Source organism: Euprymna scolopes, chromosome 43, assembly GCF_053919585.1.
Source record: "Euprymna scolopes isolate OS-2025 chromosome 43, ASM5391958v1, whole genome shotgun sequence".
NCBI classification, from domain to species: Eukaryota; Metazoa; Mollusca; class Cephalopoda; order Sepiida; family Sepiolidae; genus Euprymna; species Euprymna scolopes.
This window is the reverse complement of record NC_136524.1, coordinates 61,429,888-61,455,619: the sequence shown is the minus strand read 5'-3', so window position 1 is coordinate 61,455,619 and position 25,732 is coordinate 61,429,888. Positions and strand designations below refer to the sequence as shown.

The following is a 25,732-nucleotide window of genomic DNA, read 5'->3' as shown; positions in this document are numbered from 1 at the left end:
TGGTCGAGAGCAGAAAACAACCGACTGTGGCAAAGCACTTAAAGAAAGAAAGAAAGAAAGAAAAAAAAAAAAAAAAAAAAAAAAAAAAAAAACTTCCAAACTTTAGTGTTATAGATGTTCAATATATACTCTAATTATTTGGTTTAGAAAAAGTTATTACTTAAAAACAAATGTAGAAAAAGAATTTTACTTGACTATATTGAAGCGATTAAATTCGGAAAAAATAACCGTCACGTTCTATCTGATTTTCGAAGCAATAACGGGGTAAACTAACTTTGTTTTACCTAGTAAATATTAATTTTTATATCTTTTTTAATTTTGCGAATGTTAATGGATAATAAAATTATTGAATAATAAAAACCAAAACACGGGTAGGGCACATTGCCACTTAGATTTAGGATTAGATTAAATGGCATAATCACGTTGACACACCAGTTCTTGTCAGATTGCTAAGCAACATTGAGCTAGGTCAGTACTAAAATGGGTGACCATTTGGGAATTCCAAGTGCCGTATCTGCTCTCCACTTATCTCTGCGTTGTTTCCATCATCCTGGACTTTTCCTTGCCACTGGACTAAGTGTAGATTCAGGTGGTTGGGATTGCGCAACCCTTGCTTCCTAATTACACATGCAGCTACCCTTACAAGGGGTATCCATTGTCTTTCTAGACTTAACAGAGGCAATGATGATGGAAATTAATGTTTCATAAACCATTTTTGGAGCTAACTTTTCAATTTTCCAATATTTAGATTTAAAAAGTAATTTATTGAGGACTAGCGGGGGTGGGGGTGGGGGGAAGTACCCGGCGTTGCCCGGGTGTTTTTGGGTGTGTGTGGTCGGACGGAGGTGGGGGTGTTAATGAAAACCTAAGAATAAGCAAAGTAAAAAAAAAAAAAAAAAAAAAAAAAAAAAAACAGAAAAACGAACATTTGAAAAATGGCTTAAATAACCTTGCTTCAATATTAAAATTAAAAAAAAAAAAAAAACAGAAAAACGAACATTTGAAAAATGGCTTAAATAACCTTGCTTCAATATTAAAATTTAAAAAAAAAAAAAAAATCGAAAAAAAAAAAAATTAAAAAAATAAAGACATCTCACACCAAACGTTTATATAATGAGGCCAGGCTTTAAGCAACCGAGCTAAGACGATGTCGCCGAAATTGTGTCGCTTTTTCAAATATTTAAAGTAAATCAGGTTACCATGACGTATGACGCATGCATAGAAGCAAATTCGTCATGAGGGTTTTTGCTGTTTACATAAGTGGCGCTTTAAAATAACGTTCCCCTGTCGTAAGCATTGAAAACATCAGTTTAACAAATCTAGCAAAAATCAACTAATGGTCATATTTTCGTGAAATTTACTGATGCTTATCCATTTTTGAATTGACAAAAACTTTGAAATTACAGAAGAATTGCTATCCATGGAGTCTCTCAAAGACACAGCCACTGGAAACGATTTATACAACAGTATCATTAGCAGCCTAATCAGGTCTAGGTTAAGCCTGGATAAACTCGCAAGTATTACAACTGATGGCGCTCCTTCACTCAGAGGCAAACACTGTGGCCTTGTGACCTTGATCAATAAAAAAAAATCAAAGAAGATTTTCCATCGCACAGTGTGTTGTCTTTTTACTGCATCATACGTCAAGAAAGCCTCTGTAAGTCATCTTTGAAACTAAAACATGTTATGGATCCAGTAGAGCGTGCAGTGGACTTAAGAGCACGGGGACTGAAACACAGGCAGTTCCAATGTTTCTCGTAAGATATCGAGGCAGATTTTACTGATGTGCTGTATCACACAAATATCCGATGGGGAAAGTACTGAAGAGAATATGGGACGTTAAAGCAGAGGTTGTCATGTTTTTTAATATGAAAGAAATCCCTTGTGACTTTTTAAAAGAAATGGAGTGTGACGAATGAGTTTGTGATTTTGCATTTGCTGTAGACATATTGCAAAAGCTGAGTGAGTAAAATACAAAACTACAACGCAAAAGTGTATTTGCTCATGAATTGTATGTTGAAGTGAAAGCGTTTCAATTGAAACTTAAACTTTTTGCCAATCAACTTAAAGAGCAAAACTTTGTTCATTTTCCTCTGTTGAAAACACGAGCTGTTACACAAGCATTATCAGACAAATACAGTTCCCACTTGATGGCTCTAAAAGAGGAATTTATCAGAAGATTTGCTGATTTCAAGGCAATTGAAAGATAGTTTGATTTGCTCAGCTCACCTTTTGCATGTGACATTGAAACAGCTGCCGAAGAACTACAGGTAGATCTTATTGATTTGCAAGCCGACCACTCTTTTAAAAAGGACCTTTGAAAATAAACCACTAGTCGAATTTTATGCATCTCTGCACCCAGAAAAGTTTAAAAATCTGAAAAATCTTGCAAGGAAGATGTTTGTTACTTGCTTCAACTTACATATGTGAGCAGACTTTTACTATATTGAAAATTAACAAGTCAAAGAACAGATCACTTCTCACAGACTTAAATCTTCAGTCAGTGTTAAGAATCAGTACAAGCAACTTGACACCTAATTTCAACAAACTGGTAAATGATTGCAGTCAGTTGCATTATTCTCACCGAGTCATTTTGATCCTTCTGTTGCTCAGTTGCTGAGCTACTTTGTTTTTCAAATATATTTCATATGAAATTTGTTTTAAAATATCAATACAAATATGTTGTCCTTTTTAAATTGAGTTACTTTATTTTTAAATAAATATGCTTCATGTAACGGTTCTTTTTTAATATATAAATTCATTTTTGTCCTTTGAGTTACTTTATGTGTATCTTTTAAAGATTTTATTCTAAAAAATTAAGATTTTTTTAATCTCTTTAAACAAAGTTACTTCAGAATTGCTTTTATTCTTCAAACAAGGTTATTTGTTTTTCAAATGTGCTTCATATGAAGCTCATACTTAAAAATACATATTAATAAAATTGTTTTCTTTTAAAGTTTAAAGTTACTGTATCTTTCAAATAAATGTGTTTTATGGGAATCTTCTATAGTACTTTAAAATGCTAATAAATGAAAATTATATTTTTTCTCTGAAATCCTTTTATTGTCTTTTTTAAATATCAATTATAGTGGAAAATATACTATGCGGCCCAGTAAAATTTAGAATTTTTTAATGCGGCCATTGCACTGAAAAGTTTGCCCACCCCTGGTCTAGATCGTAATATGTATGATTTGCAAAGAGATGTCGTGTCTAGATTTATTTTGATAGACTTATAAAAAAGTGCGCTATTTTTCTGTGTTATGTTTTTTTTGTTTTTTAGTAAATTGAAATGATGACACTCTTTCTGGGCTTTTGCGCCGGGTACGCCCAGAAAGCAAATTGACTTTGATCAATGCAGTGAAAACCGTCATATCAAACAATTGCTTTTCAAATGGACTCCCCCATTTTTTATGGGGAGCTGGTCCCCCACCTCTATCTTGAGGAAACAAACATCCAAAGTTGGAGAAAACTGCCTCGCAGTAAAAGTTAACTGCAGGATATGTTTGACCTCATCTTCTATATATAAATCTCAAACGTCTGTGTGTATGTATGTTTGTTTTTAACGCTAAAACTTCTGACAGACACAACCAAAGTTGACAAATGTGGAATCATATTGAAGCTCCATCAGCCGGATGACAAATATCGAAATTTCACGTCAAACGGACAACTAGAAGTGGGTCAACTAATCAGTTTTCTTCAAGGGGGGCCCCCCAAATCCCAAACATCTGTGTGTATGTAGGTTTGTATGTATCGCTAAAACTTTTGACAGACACAACCAAACTTGACAAATTTGCTATCATATTGAAGCCCCATCACCCGGATGACAAATAACGAAATTTCACGTCAAACGGATCACTAGAAGTAGGTCAACTGATCAGTTTTCTTCAAGGGGGGCCCCCCAAAAACCTGTCATTATCTTATATATATATATATATATATATAAATCTCAAACGTCTGTGTGTATGTATGTATGTATGTATATATCTGCTTTTGTTTTTTCATTGTTTATACGGTCCCGGGCAACGCCGGGTAGCCCTGCTAGTTAAGTTTTAATTGTTAAATTAAAACACTTTCTGTTACTCTGCCGCAGTGAGCGAGTGGGTAACATGTCAGGATTTTTTCCACCTTCGCTTTAATGTTCCGGGTTCAATCCTACCTACCAGCTTTTTTTTTTTCTTTTACCTCAGGAAACACCGGGGAGTTCAGTTTTTTTTTTTTGTTTGTTTTTTTTCCAATTTTTTAAAGTTTAACATCGATTGAGATTGTCGGACTGACTTCCTCATCTTGGTTGTTATAGTCACAACGTTTCGGCCGTTTTGCCCTCCGGCCTTCATCAGGTGTTTTGTATCGAACTGGGGAACCGTTTGTTTGGAGTCTCAAACCCAACCCTTTATTATTATTACGGGGATACTGTGTTCGGAAACTCCAGCTAGGCTCTGGGACAGTTGCTGATTCTGTTTTGAATGTTACTTTTCACTGCTTTCGTTCAGGATTGAACTCCGCGCCTTTGGGTAACTAAACTTTGATACAACGACTAGGACCACTCGGCCATATGTCACTGGGACAATTCTTAGTTTGTTTTTGTTAATGTTAAACCTATGATGTTATTCAAGGTTAACATTAACAAAACCCAACTAAGAATTGTCCCAGTGACATATGGCTGAGTGGTCCTATTAATTGTATCAAAGTTTACAGTTACCCAAAGGTGCTGAGTTCAATCCTGAACAAAAGCAGTGAAAAGTAATATTCAAAACAGAGAATCAGCAACTATGTCCCAGAGCCTAGCTGGAGTCCAAACACGGTACCCCCATAATAATAATAATAAAGGGTTGGGTTCGAGACTTCTAACAAATGGTTCCCCAGTTCAATACAAAACACCTGATTTTTTTTTTTTTTAAAGCTTATAGTAAAAACATTTTGTTTAACAATTTTCATGCCTTGGATGAAATGCTTTTCTAACTTGTACCTTTTTAAGATTATATTTTAATTAATTTTGATTTAAAAAAAAAAAAAAAAAAAAAAAAAAAAAAAATGAATGTGGTTTTGCATGTATTTATAAATGAACTTTTAATGTGGTCGCCTATAAAAAAAAAGATTAATAGATAAAACATGGGGGAGAGGGCTTTAAAATACGATAAAAATTAAATCTGAGTCTTAAGAATTTTTCCTTTACTGGCCAAGGATAGGAGAGATTAGAGTATAAGAACAGTTACAACACCTTGCTCCTAGCCAAAAAAGCCAAGGATATAAATTAAAGAGTCAAATTTAAAAAGAAAAATTCCTGTGAGTCAGTTAATTTTTTTTTTTAACATCCATAAAACAAGTTTATTTACCTTAAACTTTTTTCTTGTTCAAGTGGGAAAAAATTAAGTTTGACTTAACTTACAAATCACAATAGAATTTGTTAAACAGAAATTGAGATATACAAAAAATTTTTTAATCTATATAAAAAAGGGAAAATCTATACATCAAATAACATTTAAAGACTTCAAAACTGCCTGCAAAAACCACAAGTATCAAGTTTAATAGAATTTTTACTAGATTTGACACTAGTTAAAAATAAAGCCACTTCCCACCAATGTAGAATCTATACAGCATGATCAGGTTAACACACTAATTCTCATAAGATCAAAGTTAAGCAATGCTGATCTCTGTTAGTACTAGACAGGTGAATACTTGGGAATACTAGGTGCTGTATGTAGGATGTCAACATCTCCTTGCAAGAATTCCAAAAACCTATCATCATCATCTCCACTAATGGGGATATACGAGCATGCAGGGGTAAAGTTTGTATTTACATGAAATTTCCTCCTTTAGAGGAAGATAATTCAACCAGCTTAGGATGAATGCTGCTCCAGTATAAGATATAGGGGCGATGTAGAATTTTTTATACTTACTTTGATGCACTGTTCAGCTAAATCCCGGCTTGTTCTAGAAGACATTTCAGCCACAACCAGTCTGTTGCAGAGGGCCTTGATAGCACCTTCGACAGCAACAATGCGGCGAGTACACTCGGCAGATACGTCCAGATAGTATGTAATGGCACGTGCGGTAACTTCAAGAACGTTATCAGGGGCACATTCATCAAGAAAGATTCTACAAAGTGCTGGCAGAAAAGTTCTCGGTGGGCAACTAGAAAGAAAAAAAAAAACATCAAAACATTGGGATTAATTTTAAACACATTTGCATGTGTATACACGCTCAATAAAGGTAAACATTAAAGTATAATAATTCACATGCAATTCACAAGTATTGGATTTTATATATACTAGCCTTGGGCAAAAAAAAAAAAAAAAATAAATAAAATAGTAGTAGGCAGGCTCAAACCTGTACCATGAAGGAGAAAAGAATGTGAGGGGGAAAAAAAAAAAAATTAAAAAAAAATTAAAAAAAATAGATGTCTATCGCCAAACTGGAAATGGTAAAGGTTTAAATTAAGACTAGTCAACCGAAAAGAGAAGATGACTTTCGAAAATATTGGCAGAAAAATAAAAACGACCTCTTCCTATAGAAAAGTGCCCAGTTGAGGGTGAAGGAATTAATGTTTTTAACCAATTTTTCAATATTTATCGTCCAAAGGGTTGAGCTTCAAAACGATACCGATCTCGTGAAAATCCATTGCCTCTGTCAAAAGTTTTTAGGCAGACATACAAACATACATTTAAACAAACAAGTGACTAGCGGGGGTACCTGGCATTGCCCGGGTGTTTGGAGATGTAAAAAAAAAAAAAAAAAAAAAAAAAAAAAAAAAAAAAAAAGTGTTAGTAGGGAGGGAGGCTCGAATCCATGACGAACCCGAAGGTGGAAAAGAAAATGAATGAAAATGTGGCATCTTACTGCTATGAGGCCGTAGGAAGTGAAAAGCATTCAAATTTAGCAATGTCAATCCAAAAGTTGACTTGCTAAGTGAATGCGTAGGTGCAGAAATAAACGATGTCGGGGAAACCAAGCTCCCCCGAAAAAAAAAAAAAAAAAAAAAAAAAAAAAAAAGGGGGGGGGGGAGCTCTCAAATGAATAGCAATTGTCTGATATGAAGGGTTTTCCCCACATTGATCAAAGCTGATTGCCTTCAAGCCTTGCCGGCCACGAAGGCCAGCGAGGCGATTTGATTCGATTCAGTTTTGCTTTATTTATACGAGAAAGACACTGGAAACCATGTTTTAAAAACTCACTCAAAATAAAAGGTAGAGATGATGACCTTTCGCAAATATTACAATCTAAGAGTATATAAAAAGGGGTCAATGTTCACCATTACGCCAACTGAAGACGCCTCAACATTTAAAAATTTTTTTAAAATTTATAGGTTTTTGGGTATGCTGAAAACAAATATCGCAGGGAAATTTAGTGCAGACAAATAGTTTGAGATAAATACCTGTATTTTGTTACATAATTTTTAGTAGTTATATTTGGCCACAATTCCGAAAACCGTTCTTAACATGGGGAGGTGGGTGTGTTTATTCATAAAAAATGCCTTGAATAAACGTTTGCATTTTATAGACTTCACTACACACCCTCTGCGCACGCTCGCTATCCCAAAAAGATGGCGGCCAATTCAAACTAGAAATTATGTAACAAAATATAGGTATTTATATCTCGAAAACTATTTGTCTGCACTAATTTTCCCTTGTCCTTTATTCATGTCCCGCAGTCGAAAACCTAGAAAAGTTGGTGATTTATCAAAAACTGTTGAGGCGGCTTCAGTTGGCATAACGGTGAACGTTGACCTATAAAAAGGCAGAAAAGAAAGTGTAAGAAAACGTGACAGTTAGGCCACGACATGACAGGAAGTGTTTTTTCTTTTTTTTTTTTTTTTTTTTTTTACATTGGGGGGGGGGGTCACCACTTATCAATGCCCGAAGGCCACTCAGGGATAAGGATTATTGCATGTACAGTAATCAATGTGATAGTATTGTAGTAATCATTAGTATTAGGGGTTTTGATAGTGTCATACTTAAGGGGGCGGTTTGTCAGGGGTTTGTTTATGTTGGACTTGAAGACGTCCAAGTTGTAGTCAAGTGAGGAACAGGCAAGCGGCAGCATTCAAATTTAGCAGTCAAAAAGTTGACATGCAGAAAGTGAAAGTTAAGTGAATGAGTTCATGCAGGAGAAGAAATGAAATCACACACTGAAGTTTAGCTGTAAGCCACTTCAGCTTTCAGCTGTATTTGTTTCCCCACAATGTTGGACCTCTGTGGTTGTTGGTTTCAGCATGCCATCCAATTGCTTGAAGTACCCATATTCCAGCTGTGGAATCTGCAGAGCAATGACTGCTTGTACCCATTCCCTTGTTTGGACATGGACTCTCAAAATGTGCTGCTTCAGAGCTCCAGGTCTTAGAGGGAGCTTGTCACTTTCTGTCCTATGCTTGCAGAACAAATGCCGTTCAGAACAGATTGCAGTTCAGAGATTGTGTTGATGTTGATAACTTTGGGTGAGAAATCTGCACATGTGAAGGACTCCAGTGTTTACAGCATTCATTTTGTCACTTTTGCTTCATCCATAACTAAATGTATTCAAAAGCAGATGTGATGATCAGCGGGAATATTGTACTCTATAGTTTTGGCAGCAAGATAGTCGGATCAGTCTTTGTCTTATGGAGAGGAACCTGCTCATTGGGATACATTTGATGTTAGTGTCATCTCTGACTTGATATTGAATAGAAGATTTTCTTTTTCTTTTATCTGTGATCGCACTCTTCAGAAAATCTTCCCTGTATGTGTTGAAAACGAGGATTTCATAATCTTGTGTTAGTTGCATCAGTGTAATTGAAGCAGCCACTCAGAACCTTGACCGTCACTATAGTAATTGGTTTCTTGCTCAGTTTCTGCACAAGCACCATGCCATCCACCGACTTGGCTGATTAGTAGATGTGGGCCCTGTAAATTCTGTATCCATTGCATCTGTGAGTAGAACTTCCAGCTTGAGGTGACTGGTCTTCATGAGGCAGGTCTCCAAGTAAATGGATTAACTTGGAACAATTCTGCCATGCCACAACAAGTCCAGTGCCCTTGGTATCAGAGTGAATTCATGGTTTCCTATGGCCTCTTTCTGGTTGATGTCTCGGCTTGACTTGGCGAGTATCATCAGCCTTGCAAACAGGTCCATAGTATTGTCAGAGTTTCACTGTAATCTGGTTCCCAGAAAGGAACATCTTGTTTCTTCACAGGAGCCCAGAGGATTACATCTCCATTGATCCGCTTTAACACAATCCTTATATAACTTCTGTCCAGTTCAGGCATGGAGGCACAGTAGCGGGAGACGAGGCCGCCGAGGCACAGTAGCGGGAGACGAAACCGCCGAGGCACAGTAGCGGGAGACGAGGCCGCCGAGGCACAGTAAAAGATAGTTGAAAACTTGGCATTGTTAACATTTAACAATAACAGAAAGTAAATAGATGGCGTTTTCTTACCTTTCGAAACATCTATCCACGTTATCGGACATGAGTAGTAACATGCATAGTTGTTCGAGGGCTATTAACTGCATGTCTCTTTCATCGCCCTGCTGTCCCATCTGAAGCCACTCCAGAAGTGTTTCTGGGTCGACGTCCGCCATATTGCCGACTCACTAGCAGCACTACTGCAATAGTAGCAGCCTAAGGGGAGAAAAATGGAGAGAGAAATACATCAATTCACACTTCAAAATAAACAAAAATACAAACCTCAGACAGATGCACACACATATGTATATATCATAGCTTGTGGAAGAAATAATTGAGCATATAAGTAGAAATAAGAATTTGAAGGGATGGATTAGTATTTGAAAAATAAATCAAATAAATTGGGGAAGAAAATTATTAACATAAAAAACATACAAAAGATTAAATTATTAAAATAGGTAATTGGTTGAAATACGAAAATGGGGCAAATACCAAGGCTATCGAAAAATAAAATATAAAGATGGTGTGGAGGTAGGTTCATCTGTTCTCTAAAATTAGAGATTATGAATGTATTTATATATGTATAAATAGGGTATTTTGCCATCTGAGAAGTAGCTGTTTTGGAATATTTTTAAATAATATATTTTAAATTGTCCAAATGGTTATGAAACAATTGTAACGCATAAAAAAAAAAAAAAAAAGTTCTCATTTTATATTTTTTCTGGATTTTTTTGATGCGATATCTCCCATCGTATCATATCGCATATCTACATATTCAAGTAAAGTACCCGACAGTTGTTGCTGGCCTGTTAGACTAAGCAGCGAAGTCTCAGAATAATCCCTTCTGCTTTTATCAATTACTAGCAGGCTGCACGGCATTGCCTGCTCGTAAAATGCTTAAATATGATATTTTGATTAATGCAGATTTTGTATTTATTATTACATTGGACCGAATATATATATATATATATATATATATATATATATATCAGTGATTTATAAAGTGAAAAAAAAAAGACTCGTGTCACCACAGAGAATCAAAACCAAAATGTTTAGCTTACGATTTACTTTTTCCTTTGACGTCAATGCCTGAGCTATGAAGATAAGTTTGCTGCAAGGCTAAAAATTAAGACATGAACCAATAGCTATTACGTTATGCATGCATATTCGTAATGCCGTCGTTCGACCTTCATTGCTCATATTTTCTCCAGCTAAAACCGAAATGTTTCATATAGGCTTGAATACCCTATATATTAAGTTTCATGTCTGTAGACCAAAAACTGACAGGAGTTTGATAGGCAAAATGTTAATATATATACGCATACATAAATATATTGAAAGAGGTTTGTGTTTACTATAAGCTTTTAAGCAAATATTATGTAAGTATAAATCATGTAGAATATCTGCATGAATATAATCACACGTAATAGTTAACTAAAAGATGATCATTCCATAAGAAAGCTGGGAGAAAAAAAAAAAAAAAGATAAACTAATAGGGAATTAAAATGAATGTTTAAAAGATATACAAATTAGCTAGACCTTTTTGCTGATGATGTACCTATTTACTATGCCTCCCCACAGGACAGAGTTAGACACCAGGGTCGTTTTTTAATGTGGAGAAAAGGTACAAAAATAAAAATTGTCTCAGTCGTGAAGGATTTCTCCTCCACCGAAAGAGAACAAGAAATAGAAGTGCAGCATCTGAAGAACAGATACTACACTGATGTAATTCCATGACCATATATAACAAAGTTGTATTTTCTTTTTAAATAGAAAAGTGTTTTTAATATGAATACCAATAGATAAAAAAATTCAAATTTAAAAAATTACACTGCTTTTCCATCACGAAATAATATGAACATTTGCATTGTGGAGCAACTTTGAAGGGCTTTGCTTGAAGAATGATCTATATATTTTTTTAATGTCATTATTTTTAGTGTGCAATAATTTATATCGGTGATAAACAGTCCGCCAATGACGTCCAACGAACACAAATTCGGAATAGAAACATCAACAATAATCGGGGGGATTTTGCTTAAAAGAAACCCATAATTACATTTGGTAATTTTTTTTTTTTTTTTAATTTTTTTTTTTTACTTGATTTCCACCTTAATATTTTCCTTTAAAATGACAACCATTTGATTTTCGAGTATGCTAAAAACGAATATCGCATTTAAATTTTCCACAAATATGTAGTTTTCCGGATATTAAGCAATGCAATTCCTTGTGTTAAAAGTAGTGGCCATTTTTTGTACGCGAAAGCGTGTGCATATTTTACATTTAAATGCTATATTCGTTTTCAGTATACTCGAAAACTTACAAAGTTTGTGGAAACCAAGTAGTTCTTTTCCTTTTTCAACGTAACGACCAAAGCTTAAATCCCATCGTAATTTCTGTGTAGTTTTAAAATTTTCAAAAAATGGCATTCTTTTGAAAAAATTTTATGCAAACTTGGAGTTTAAGTTGTCAAAAAACAAATATATAATAAATAAATGTTATCAAAGGCAAGATAAGTTACTTTTCTACCTAACTGGATATATTTTTGTGTTTTTATTCAATGTAACATGTTTATTCAGCTCGAAAAACATACTGTCTTCACCGATGTATTGGAAAATTCAAATTGGCGCCCGAGTCTCTCTTTAACACGGTAAGTTTGGGAAAAGGTGTTATAAATAATAAACTAGACAAAATATTATTAAAAAACCACCGAATATATGTCAACTTATGTTATGGTAACATATATTGAGCGAATTTCTAACAGTATTTTGTTTAGTTTATTATTTATAACACCTTTTCCCAAACTTATCGTGTTCGGGCGCCATTTTGAATTTTCCTATACCTCGGTAAACACTATGTTTTTCGAGCTGAATAAACATGTTAGATTGAATAAAAACACGAAAAATATATCCAGTTAGGTAGAAAAGTAACTTATCTTGCCTTTGATAACATTTGTTATATATTTGTTTTTTGACAACTTTTTCGCATCTATGCATCAGTAATACAAACCCCAAACTTGTAATTGTGTTAAAAATACAAGTTTTTCAGTGAAAAAAAAAAAAAAAAAAAAATCTGCGTAACAGAAAATTATAATTGTATTTACAAAATTTAGCTTCGATAGTCAAGCAGAACGATGGCTCTTTTTTTTTTTTTTTTTTTTTACGACAAATAATTTTTTTTTTTTTTTTCAATAGCGAATTTGATATTAAATACGATGTACTAAATATTGTATGTCAAGTTAACCTTCAGTTGGAATTCTTTTACCTAGCGGGCACCTGTAGCTTTTGTGATCATTTGATAAGATTCGTCGCTTCTTTTTAGCAATTCATTACATAACCCCTCCTCCACTTCGTCTCTCCAACAATCGTGTTACTCATTTCCACTAATTTTGAAATGTATATATCCTCGTGGCTTTTGAAGTACTACAGAAACTGAATTTGCGAATCAAAATTACAAAATTTTCAAAAGTAGTAAATATACAGTCGATCTACCAAGCAAGTTTTAACTTTTTACAATAAAATAATCCAGTTAAATACAAGTTTACCACTGTCATGGCAGCCAATCCAAGGCAAAAAAAAAAATAAAATAAAATAAAAAAAAAAATTAAAAAAAAAAGTCACCCATTTTTTCTGGAGAAAGCATTTATTATTATATAAATACATGGGTACTGGTAAAGCTTTTGAACGCCACAAAACCCAAACAACTTGGGATGTGGGTGTACACTGAGTACACTGTACATATACATATAAGTTCGGTTTTTATCCGGATCACAAACGATACCAATATCACAAAATCTAATAATTTATTCTAATACAGAAACCTCGGAACTTCTGCAGTTTACGGACCGTGATTTTCAAGTTAAAGACACTATAAAAACTGAATTTATTAAATTGTTAGGTGAAAGTACAGAATAGTTACATTGAATTTCTAATGTTATTTCAACAGTACGGCCTGTAAACTGCAGAGGTGCAGATACTTTTTAACATACCGATCTTTTTCCTGCAAAGGCACGTAATTCGAAAATATTTGGGGGGGGGGGTTCAATTTAAAAAAAAAAAAAGTCGATGCAAAATATTTCGATATTGCTTTTTTATTTTTAAATTCTAAAAGTAATTCTAACCAAACTAATGATCACGTGATCACCCATTTCCGGTTTATGTTAGAAATAAATTAATGCCTTTCTTAGTCATTCAACAAAGTTGCACAAGATTACAAATCTGTGTGTGTGTGTGTGTGTGTGTGTGTGTGTGTGTGTGTGTGTGTGTGTGTGTGTGTGTGTGTGTGTGTGTTCTCTTGGCTTTTCTTTCAAGATTACATGTTTTTATTTTTAAGTCTTAGAGTTGTTTCGTGAAACGATACAGTTTTACGAACAAGGTGGGGCGTGTAAATCAATAAAAACAAAAACACTTCATATCGTCATAGTCTCATTATAATCCAGTTTTGCACTAACAGACTAGCTATCTGATTGTGTGTGTGCGCGCGCGCGGCAATTTTCTGAAATCGTAAATATTTGATATATTGTATTGATTCAGACTCGGCTACAATACCCCTTTAAATTATTTTAGAATCATATATATATATATATATATATATATATATATATATATATATATATATATATATATGTATATATATATATAATCCAAGGTTAATATTTTCCAGAGGTAAAGTAAGCAACAGAGTTTAACCAGGTTAATACAAAAGTGATCAATACCGAAGTAGGGCAAGATATTTTCTATGCCGCTACACATTCATGAGCATGTTTCAGTCCGCTAGTTACTAGCGGACTAGAGACCACTTCGGGCGATATAGCTTATACATGAGCAAAATTTGCAGTCGTATAAGCTTTATCACCTTAAGGCCTAGTTGCTAGTAACTAGCTGACCGAAACATGCTCATGTGTAGCGGCATATTATTGCTTATGTAAAAAACAAGTGTGTGTGTGTGTGTGTGTGTGTGTGTGTATTAAAATGGAGAAGGATCCCTCTTCAGGCCACTATAGCGTTTTAGGGCAATCAACCACTTTGCCATGGGAGATACAACACGTGAAATTTTCTCCTTAGTGGAAAGGTCTACTTTTTAGGGCAAATGCTGACAGACGATCTAAATAGTTTCTAAAAAAAAAAAAAAAAAAAAAAAAAAAAGAATTAAAATCTATAAGTAAAAGAAAGGTGATTCAGCGACTGCAGGAGATTAAATGACTTATCGACAAAATTTTCCAACAAAAAAAAAAAAAAAAAAAAAAATCCAAGATATTAAATAAATCATGATGAATAATAACTCATCAAAACAATAAGCATAAAAGGAGAAAATTAAGAAACATCTTTACGCCACGGCATTTCGAAGCTAAATGCTTCTCATCAGGAGAGAAGGGTCAGAATTATACAGACAGATAAAAAAAATTAGATATGAAGTGAGAATGAAGGAATAGGATAATATAGTAAGAAAAAATTCAGGAATATTAAAAGTAGGCACAATTTATAAGAGTAAAAAGGTAATAGTAAAAAAAAAAATTAGGTCACTATGAAATAATGGGGATTACAAAAGAGCAAATCAAATAATGGATATTTTTTTTTTAAAGAAGAGCAAATGATAAAAGGAAAAAAAATAGTGAAAGATAAAATAAAGGGATACGGAAACTCATAAATAAAACGATCTGGAATATATATATATACTCTGATCTACAAATATATCAATTTAAAACTTGAATTTTTACTGGATGTTTTGAATTATAACTTAATTATCAGTAAAGAACTTTGCCTTTAAAAACTATTAAAATAGAAATTTTCAGAAACATTCCCTAATTAATATTATTTTGGAAGGAAACTTAACCTTTTGAAGAAAAGTCTTTTTTGAAAACTTTGCATTTTTATGTTGCGGGTTTGCTTTGTTAAAAACTGAAAATAAATGTTTCAGTATGTAATATATTTTATTAGTTTCACTCATTTAAGAGTCTCGTTACACACATATTCGTTTTGATATTAAATTTTTAAAAGAAAAATATACCATTGTCAAAAAAAAAAAAAAAAAAGTGTTACATATTTTTTTCAGGTTTGATACTTTTGTGCGTTTTCAGTGACCAGTAATATGCAAGTTCAGGAGAGAAGATTTAATATACATATCTACATTAGTATGAAATAATGGGGATCATTAAAGACGAAATAATAAAAGGAAAGGAGATAGAAATAAAGGATATGGAATTGGGAAAAAAAAAAAAAAAAAAATCAATTGTAAAAGTGATAGTCTCCTGAAGGTTCAAAATCAGGTTGTCGGTTCAATTCAATTCTTAGTGTGGGTGACCAAAATATAATTACTTAGAACTGCTATCCAGTCATGACTGATGGAACGAGACATACTACCTCCATGAAAAAAAAAAAAAAAAAAAAAAAAAAAAAAAAAACATCCATTCAAAATTCCCAAGTTCAAAAACATATCCAAGTTTGACAAGATAAACCAGAAGAAGGTTTGAGGTTACATCAACTGAAACGCTGTGAAAATGACACTAAAGATGAGAACAGTTCGAATAATCCAAATATGAGAGCTGCAAATACCATGCAATTTTGAATATTTAGTTAGGGTTTACTTCTGGGAAAGTATCCTTATGTCAGGTTGTTCTGAAAAACCCTGTACAGATACCTTGAACACTCGAGGATAGTGTCTAATAGGCATTCGTTCTCTCTGCAGATGTTCAATATGCGTATGTCATGAAGGTTAAAAATCAATTTAGTATTACATAGTAAGGGGGGGGGTCTTGAGCAATTGAAAAAAAAAAAAAAAAAAAAAAAAAAGGGGCTCCATAAGCAAAACAAAACACTTAGTTTCATCAAAACTCCATTTTGTCCAAATTAAAATTTTTCTAACTTATTTACACATTTCAAACGAGTTTTCCTCCAAATTAAATTTTTAAAGATTTATTTTTGCTATAGAATCACTGCTTATCAAGGCCCAACAGCCGCTCAAGGATAAGAGTTAATGATTTTGTCTGGAGAGACATGATTGGTAACAATGGTTGAAATTGAACAGACTTTAATGAAGACTGCTCAGCAACAATTTATTTACATTGGACTTAATCGACTATGCTGTAGCCAGTTGGGAAGCAACCCCACTGTATTGTGTTCCACAGACAGGTATTTCTAGGAAAAAATGTTCATGGAATCTTCATTTACAGAAGGAGAATAAGAAATCACTGACAATGGTTGTAACCAGAAGAGTGTTTGTAAATTTTTTTTATGGAAGGGTTAGTGTAGATTTGAGCCCAATCAAGCACCTATGAAAATAACGAGAGCAAAAAGACTAGCAACATCTGTGAGAACAAGCTATAAGAAAAGAGATCCCACTAGATTTTAAAGTCTATTTTATATACCGTCACGGTATGAAAGAGTACTGACTGATATACTAATTAGATTTTAACTTGAAACATAATATTTTTACAAACAAAACCATTTTTATCGTATACATTTTTCACATTCTGTTTAGGCTGTCGATCTCAACGTTTGTCCCTTTAAAGCAATTATGTTATATGAACTTGCCACTCAGACTTAAGGTTAGTAGTGAAATGGTTAACTTTTCTTAAAAGTTAGGATAGCCCTGAAGGACGTGGGGATCATCATTTTACATTAATTTTATATATGAATAACTAGTCCCTTACTTTAAATTTTAAAACAATTGTTTTGTTTTTTTTCTTTTAGCCAAGTTTTTCAGTGTTCACACATGATTGGGGGGGGCTGGGGACATTGGGTGTGAGGAGAGGTACAGCAAAGAGTGTCAAGTTGAAAATTTACCAAATATCTTTTGTAAAAACTATATGGTTGAACATAGTTCAACCATAAAGGATATTTTAAGGGGGTGGTCCATGGAGTAAATGTGGTATTGTGGTAATTACTCAAGTGAAAGTAATCTACATATGGCAAAAAGAACAGCACAATGTTTCAAAATTTGTCCAGTTAAGAATAGGGTAAAGAGATTGTATAGATTCTTGTATTACTTCTCGCTTTTCATGGCCTTGTGCCTAATTTGTAAATGAAAATAAGTGAATAAATCAAAGTAATATTTATTGCATCTTGGTCCTCCTAAACTGGGGACAAATTTTTATTTTTGCTTCAATATTAGTGTCACTTAAAAAGAAAAGCGAAAGTTTGTCTAATTTCACCGTCATGGGAGAGATAAGAGGAACTTGCTATTTTTAGATTTTCGTCTGTACCAAAAAACTAAGTAGTCACAGTATGTTGCTAAGCTACCAATGTCAACGAATAACACTACAAAGTTTCTATGTTTTTGTTATAATACACAATTATATCAGGTTGACAAGAAAGTTCTTGCAGTTTTTAACTTTTAAGTTCAGACTGTAGCAACCGCTACGTCTGGCAGGAACAAATCCCTGGCAGGAACATTTCATAGCAATCACCACTTCAACGGCCACATTTATGAAGAATGCGTAAGAACACGTCGTGATGCGACTACCGCCCATAAAACAAGGAACTGTTTTCTCATACAGAAATACAGTAAACAGGTTTGAGCATTCGAGAAGGCCTACATATAAAGATTTTCTCCGTGAAAAAAAGTAAAATCAGTTTTTCCTCTTGATTTCTCAAAAACAGCACATGTTCAGAATAACTCCATCACCGAGAGACGTTAAAATCCCGCCCTGAAATTACGTACAATTCACATGAACTTTAATTCCCATCATGGAAAGTCATCACTTTGAACAAGAATTTAAATTTTCTTTTAAACAATTTTATTTCAAACTACTTTTCTTACGGTATGAACAACATTTATTTATGAACTGTTTTTCTGAGAAAGTAACCACAATAACTTTGAGCTACATGGATCATTTAAAAAAAAAAAAAAAAAAAAAAAAAAAAAAAAAAAAAAAAAAAAAAAAAAAAGTAATCTCAAACCTTGTGTTTTTTTTTTTACAAAACCCTTCATTTCACTAATCTTTTAACATTCAACACAAAAAAAACACTTACGTTGAAACAAATTAAACTAACATTCTTAACATGTTTGTTTCATGTTAATGCAGTGATTTTGTGTTTGTCGAGTGCCGTTATTTTCCGGATTTTATTTTAATTTTTTTTTTTTTTTTTTTACATATGTGGATTGGTGAAACCCTTCTATTAATCGGCAATCCCTTAAATTTACTTTTAATGATACCACGGATACACTCCTACTTTTGACTTCAATAAAGTGGCAACCTCGGTCCTAAAAATTGATAAATCCCGATTATAAATTGGTTATCCTGCCGAACCACATTTCCTATAAATAGGGATTCGGCCGTGAGTTTCTATAAGATGAACATCTCTAATCAAACAATTTTATTGATCGAAATACAATCGGAATCAACACGTTTTTGCTATTTATGCCAGTAAACTAAAAATCTTGCGTTCTGGTGACGAAGTCACTGAAGGCATTTTTGATATTGCTTCAGTTTTTGCAGAAAGTTGTAGAGATGCTTGAAAAGGTGGTGGTTGGTGAGAGGTCTAGAGAGTATGCCAGGTGAGGTCGAGTTTTGTAGCCCAATTCATTCAATTTCTGCAAGGTCAGTTTAGTTACATGCCGTTAGGCATGGTTGTGGAGGAGAATTGGGCCTTTTCTGTTAACTAATGCTGGATGGCGTTAAAATTTCTAATGCATTTCATCCATTTGTTGACAGTACTTCGTCGCAATGGTTTCGCCTGCATTAAAAAAAAAAAAAAAAAAAAAAAACTAATGGATGAGACCGGTCAATGTCATTCTTGTTGTGTAAAAGAAATGACTTCATAACTGCGTTTCTTTTGGTTAATGAGGCCCCTATTTATATAAATATATATATATATATTTATATAAATATTTTGTCTTTCCAATCTCTCTCAAGTGGTTGGAAATTGTCGTATGTTACGCCTAACTCAGAAGCAATTTCTCAAATAGTTGCATGCGACTTCAACTCAAATATTAGGCTCTTAATTGATCATTGTCAGCATCCACTATGGTCATCATCTTCAAGGCTCGTCACCGCCACAAGATTTCTTAAACCACTATTGTGCTGTATGTTCAGTAGCGGTTTCCGGATTAAACGCTTTGTTGATATTGTGAGCTGTTTCAGACTTGAAATAAGAAAATTGCAAATTTGCTTTTTTCCATCTTGTATACAACATTCTGAAACGACAATTGTTTTAAAACCATTAGATAGAGCAAAATCGCTCTTTAAAATGATATACACAGTAAAAGGTATCACGAAAACGAATTTGAGAATATATAATTTTGAAATCAATTAAAAATTCAGCAAGAACTTTCTTCTCAAACAATAATAATATATTTTATAAAACTCTGGGCCTTGATTGCTTGCATCTTATCTTCAATGATCAGGCGATTCCACTTTTTTAAAAGAGATGACAAGTCAATTATATATATATATATATATATATTATACATACATTAACATACAAACCTGCCCAGTTGAGGATGAAGAAATTAATGTTTTTGGCCAATTTTTCAATATTTATCATCCAAAGGATCGAGCTTAAAAATGATACCCATCTTGTGAAGATCCGTCGCATATGTCGAAAGTTTTTGCAAGACCTACAAACACACACATTTTACCTTTTCTATATTAGATGAGCATCGGTCATTGGCTAAGGAATGAGGACGGAAACGTGTGTTTCGATTCAAGCTGATGGCACCAAAAAGATAAAATAATTTAGTTCCCCCCCCCCTTTCATTGAGGAGAGAAAAATCATCAGATCAGATATGTTTTGCTCCGAGCCAAAAATCAACCATTCACATGGTGTTTAACAAATGTTTATTGACTTTTTTTTTTTTACATAGGCATCACCACATTATCAAGGCCAAGAGGCCACTCAAGGATAAGGGTTAAAGAGTGCACAGTAGAAATTGGACAATATAGTAATCATTAGTAATGAAAATTTGGTAAATTTGATAACTTATATGGAACGGCTCATCAAGAACTTATTTACGTTAGACTTGAACACAACCATATTGTAGTCAGCCGGAAAGCAGGAAAACGGAAGACAATTTCACAGGCGTGCAGTTCTAATAAAAAAGCTTTGTTCATGGAATCTACGTTTAGGTTTAGGCACAGATAAAGAGTGGGGGGAATTATTGATAGTGTTTACAGCTAGACGAGTGTTTCTTGTGAAAGTTTGGCGAGGGGGGACCATAGATTGAAGCCTAGTCGAACACTTTCCATGACAATAACGATACATCAGAGACAAACTCGCAACATCTCTTCTGTGAGATAGAGGTTGCAAGGAGGAGAAAAGGACATCTACGAGGCTACAAAGTCTATTTTGAACTCTATCAAGGCAGGACAAGTCCTTTCTAGCAGCTCCTGCCCAGATGTGGCAACAGTATTCCATCCTTGGACGTACCTGGCTCTTATATAGATAGAGAATAGCATCAGCAGTGAGATATTTATCGGATCGATAGAAAGATCCCACCATTTTTCCAGCGGCCTTGGCAACAGATTTGATGTACGTGTTCCATTTAAGATCAGGAGTAATGGTCAAGCCCAGAAGCTTGTCAAAACTTGAGGCCTCCTGAAGACGAGAGCCATTCATTTCAATTGATGCCAGATGTGGATCAGAATGTTGATGATGTAAAGAGAGAAGCTTGGTTTTAGATGCATTAAAAGTAACAAGCCACTCCTTTCCCCATTGTACTACGTGCTCAAGATCAGAGGAGAGAGAATTAGAGAGAACTTGGTCGTTTACTGTCTTAGATGTGCTACCATAAATGGTAGTGTCGTCAGCATGTCTACAAATGATGTAAGGATGTGATTTGGAAGATCATTAATGTAGATCAGGAAAAGAGTTGGGCCCAGGATGGACCCCTGAGGGACACCGGCATTAATACTGTGAGCTTCTGATTTTTGCCCCTCAACTACTACTCTTATGAACCTATCAGAAAGAAATGATTTAATAATTGAGAAGACTTTTCCAGCTATACCATAGCTAGCGATCTTATGAAGTAAACCTTTATGCCATACCCTATCAAAGGCTTTAGGTTTGTCAAGAGCAATTGCCCTAGAAAGATTGCCACCGTCGAGAGATTTGCTAATCCTATGCGATATTACTGTAGATGCTGTAGATCTAGCAGAACGGAAACCATATTGAGTGTCACTAAGAAGGTTATTTTTGTTGAGATGGTTGATTACTTCTGTATTTAACACAGATTCTAACAACTTACTCATGACGCACAGGAGACTTATTGGCCTGTACTGAGAGGGGGATGAGCGATCACCTGAATTCTTAAATACAGGGCATACTGATGAAATTTTCCAGGGAGATGGGAAACTATTCTCCTTAAGACAACGTTTAAACAGTTTTGCATGTATGGGTGCTAGTTCAGGTTGAAGTTTTTTTGAGTACTATAATTGGAATACTGTCAGGGTCAGTTGCTTTACTGGAATCAAGGTTTTTGATTAGCTTGGCAACATCACGTACAGATATACGTATATCACATAGCGTGTTTTCTGATGCAGGAGGAAATATTGGGGGTTGGCGGCCTTGGTCGCAAGGGTAGAATTAGCTGCAAAGTTCTTGACAAAGAGTTTGACTTTGTCTGATGCTGACGAGATTACCTCAGGTCCATTGATAGTTGGGATGGAGCACACGCTTCTGCATTAGGACATTAATACATGCTTTCCCACCAGATGTAGTCATGTCATAAGGTAGATTTTATTGTGTGTGTGTGTGTGTGTGCGAGTGTGTGTGTGTGTGCGCGTGAAGGAAACCTATAAGTGGCAAATCAGAGCAGTTAAAAAAGACAGCAAGTGTCCTCAGCATTATCTCACAAGTGAGAGCGTCCCAGGTGAAAAGGCAATAATAAGCACCGTCTCCACATTTCTGAATTGGAGTGGGGATAACAGATGACCTCCTGGAACTGTGCCAATTGACAAGTAACCTAGCTTTATTCTACTCTTGACAACTTAAGAACGGAAACTAATTTTAGGCTTTCTTTAAAGTTTGGTAACCAACCAATTAATTACAGACAACACTATTTGAGTTCAATCAGACTTGTTTAAACTTGTTCGCTCATTAGGACATTAATGAGTGTAAGAGTACCTTTTTTAATATATATATATATATATAGTAACAGCAACTGAAGAGGGGAGGACAGTATTGTACAGTTAATTTTAAAAAAAAACAAAAAAAAACTTACAATTCCCTCACTTTAAAAACTAGATTCTTTAGAACTAGTCTTATTAAAAAAAAGAAAAAAATTAGTAAAAAGGACGTTACTTTTAACTTTTTCAGTCAACGGGATTAGTTTGAAGTAATTATACAATTACGTTTTGCTTTCTTGCTTCCCCTTACGTGAAATGGTTTCGTCAAGGGATTGGGGGGGGGATTAAAAAAAAAAATGAATGTTTTACTTGCTAACTTTCATGCTATGCGATGGAACTACACATGTAATTAATATTTTTTTTATACATAGGTTTTACTTTTAATTTTTTTTTACATTTGTTAACTTAGGCAAACACTGCAATTATGCTTTAGCATGTGAGTAAAAACGCTTGTATCTTTTTTTTTTTTTATGTAAACAATACCATTCTAAAGAGAACCAGGCACTATGGGCCAAATTATGAATCAGTTTATGTCTCAAAATTATTCATTTTCTAGAGTACAAACAATCTTCCACTATAATAAATACCATACTGTATTCAAACAGGAAGCAGACCAGTGGAACAGTGTTCAGCAAGCAGGCAGTTCTGAAAAAGCTTTGTTCAAGGAATTTGCATTTAGATTTAAGCACAGAGAGTGGGGGAAATTGTTTATATAGTGGTTGTAGCTAGTCGATATTTAGCTTGGTGAAAGTTTGGCAAGAGGAGGACCATGAATTGGAAGTACAGCCTTGCTATGAAAATAGAGAAGCGACAGGCTCACAATGTCTCCTGTGGGGGAAAGGTTGCAGGGAAGAGAAAAGGACATCTAGGTTTCAAAGCCAGTGTTAACCTATCAAGGCTAAATAGAGTGCGCCGAGTAGCTCCTTCCCAGATATGACAATGGTACTCCATTTTAAGGCATACCTGGTTCTTACAGATAGAAAATTGTATCGACAATGAGATACCTATGGGAGCGGTAGAGTGATTCAACCATTTTCTCAGCAATCTTGGCAACAGATTTGATGTAGGTGTTCCATTTCAGATCAGGAGTGGAGGTCAATCCTAGAAGCTTGTCAGGACATGGAGCTTCTCCAAGACGAGAGGCATTCATTTCAATTTGGCATGATGGAGGTCAGAGCGAATATAGAGCAAGGGGAGAAGCTTAGTTTTCAATGCATTAAAATTAACCAGCCACCTTTTTCCTTCAATTGGACCACATTCTCAAGACCAGAAGAGAGAGAATCTAAATGATCTGGGTTATTGTTGGCTTTTGTGGTGTTGTCAGCATTAAATGTGATTTCGGAAATCATTGAAGATCAGGAAGAGAATTGGGCCCAGGATGGAACCTTGAGGGACACCAGCATTAATACGAGTTTGTGATTTCTACCCATCAAGGACTGCTTCTAAGCCTATCAGAGAGAAAGGATTTAATAATTGAGGACATTCCCAGCTATTCCATAGCTGGAGATCTTGTGAAGTAGACTTTTATGCCATATTCTATCAAAAGCCTTTGATATGTCAAGAGCTATTGCTCTAGAAACAAAGTCCCTGTTGAGAGATTCACTAATCCCATGTGATCTAAGAGTTAGTACATCAGCTGTAGATCTCACAGAATGGAAACCATATTACATGTCGCTGAGCAGGTTATTTTTACCGAGGTGGTTGACCACTTCGGTTCATCACAGATTCCAGCAACTTACTCATGATGCACAGTAGATCGAGAGGGAGATGATCGATCTGCAGAATTTTTAAATACAGGGCAGACTGATGAATATGTTGGAAAGCATTTCTCCTTAAGGAAAGGTTTAAACAGATTTATAAATATGGCAGCTAGTTCCGATTGAAGATTTTTGATCACTATGGCTGGAATGATATAGGACTTATATGAGCAAGTGTCAAAGAGATCTTTAAACTTCAAATACTTGATTAGTCCGTACTAAGAGGGAGATGACCAGTCTCTGGAATTTTTAAATACAGGGCAGACTGTCGCATACAATTTTTTTTTGCTTGAATTAAGACTTAAAAGCAAAAATCAAGTAGCATAGTTCATTTGTGTTTCGAAAACAAAATGATCATGCATGCAAAAGAATGTATTTTTACTCAGATTTAGAGGTTTTGAGGGGTGGGGGCAAGGCATCAACATTAATACCAACCAGACGTTTTAACAGGACTTTTTTGTGATAAATGTAATGAACAGGATGAACAGCACTATAAGAGAACGTGTTTTGTACCATTCATTGGGAAAGACAAAGGGTGGGAGTGGGGGGGGGATTCAAACACTGAAAAATACTAGCATTAGCAGATATGGATCGTAATATTTTCACTTTAGCATTTGGGTGAGAGAGTCCAGAGACGTAGTTATGCAAATCAAGTTGGTTTGAATAAGTCAGATTTACATTGATAGAAAATAATTTGCATTTTACGTTCGGAGTTTATTCTGAATTTAATATTATGTAACAAAGGGTAGGGGTAAAGAAAGACGCAAAAAGGCCGAATAATTTTATTGACGATTTTATTTACAAGACCACTGTTTGCACTAAACCAAACATTACAGGCAACCGGGAACTGCCTAAGAATTTAATATTCCCTTGACGCTTTCTCATTTGGAGGAAACTAGTTCAAGCCGCCTTTGGTGAATGCTGTACAACAGCAACAAGGGCATTATCATTTTGATACATAACAAAAAAATTGACATATCATTAGCAATCCTATTTTAATTTTCAATAATTTTTTTTTTTTAATGTATTTTTCTTAACTTCATGCTCCATCTGAAATATTAAGGATCCCCTATCATGATTGCCTTCAATATCCAGAATACTATCCTTTTTGATATCCTTGGAATAACTATAGATATAATTCTTTATTTCATGTATCCACCTATGTTGCTGTGACAACAGCATATTCTTTTCATGGTTTTGATTCGAGTATATATCCGTTAATGTTTTTATATAGACTGATGTGGTTTTAGGTTGATTGACTATGCCTTACTGTGTCGGATATATATGCTTGAGAGTACAAAAAACTGAAAAGAATATTCTGTTGTCACAGCCCTAGTTATGAGATAAATACTGAAAAATTCATACCTGTTATCTAAACAGTATTTGATACACGAGTAAAGCTTAGTAAGTTATGAAAATATATTTTATAGAAATTTAACTAAACACAATTAAGCTATTTGTTTTATTACAATAAAATCTTCAAATTAATAGACATAGAATTATATTTAATTTAATATTTGTATAGATATGTTTCATTTT

At 34.3% G+C, this 25,732-nt stretch overlaps 1 protein-coding gene across 9 annotated transcripts in view; it reads right to left on the bottom strand.

Moving 5' to 3' along the window:
* Nucleotides 1-25,732, bottom strand: part of LOC145268363 (E3 ubiquitin-protein ligase HECTD1-like) — a 252,115-nt gene that overhangs the window by 177,161 nt on the left and 49,222 nt on the right. For 5 of the 9 annotated variants that reach the window (XM_080123895.1, XM_080123902.1, XM_080123901.1 and 2 more), the window contains exons 2-3: nucleotides 9,410-9,592; nucleotides 5,898-6,132 (exon numbers count right to left, since the gene is read on the bottom strand). In XM_080123895.1, coding sequence (XP_079980021.1) covers nucleotides 5,898-6,132; nucleotides 9,410-9,552 — 378 coding nt within the window. In that variant the 5' untranslated portion in view covers nucleotides 9,553-9,592. Of the gene's footprint in view, nucleotides 1-5,897; nucleotides 6,133-9,409; nucleotides 9,593-11,206; nucleotides 11,229-12,476; nucleotides 12,944-25,732 lie in introns of those variants that run through there. The other 4 variants (XM_080123898.1, XM_080123897.1, XM_080123896.1 and 1 more) reach the window with 4 other exon arrangements.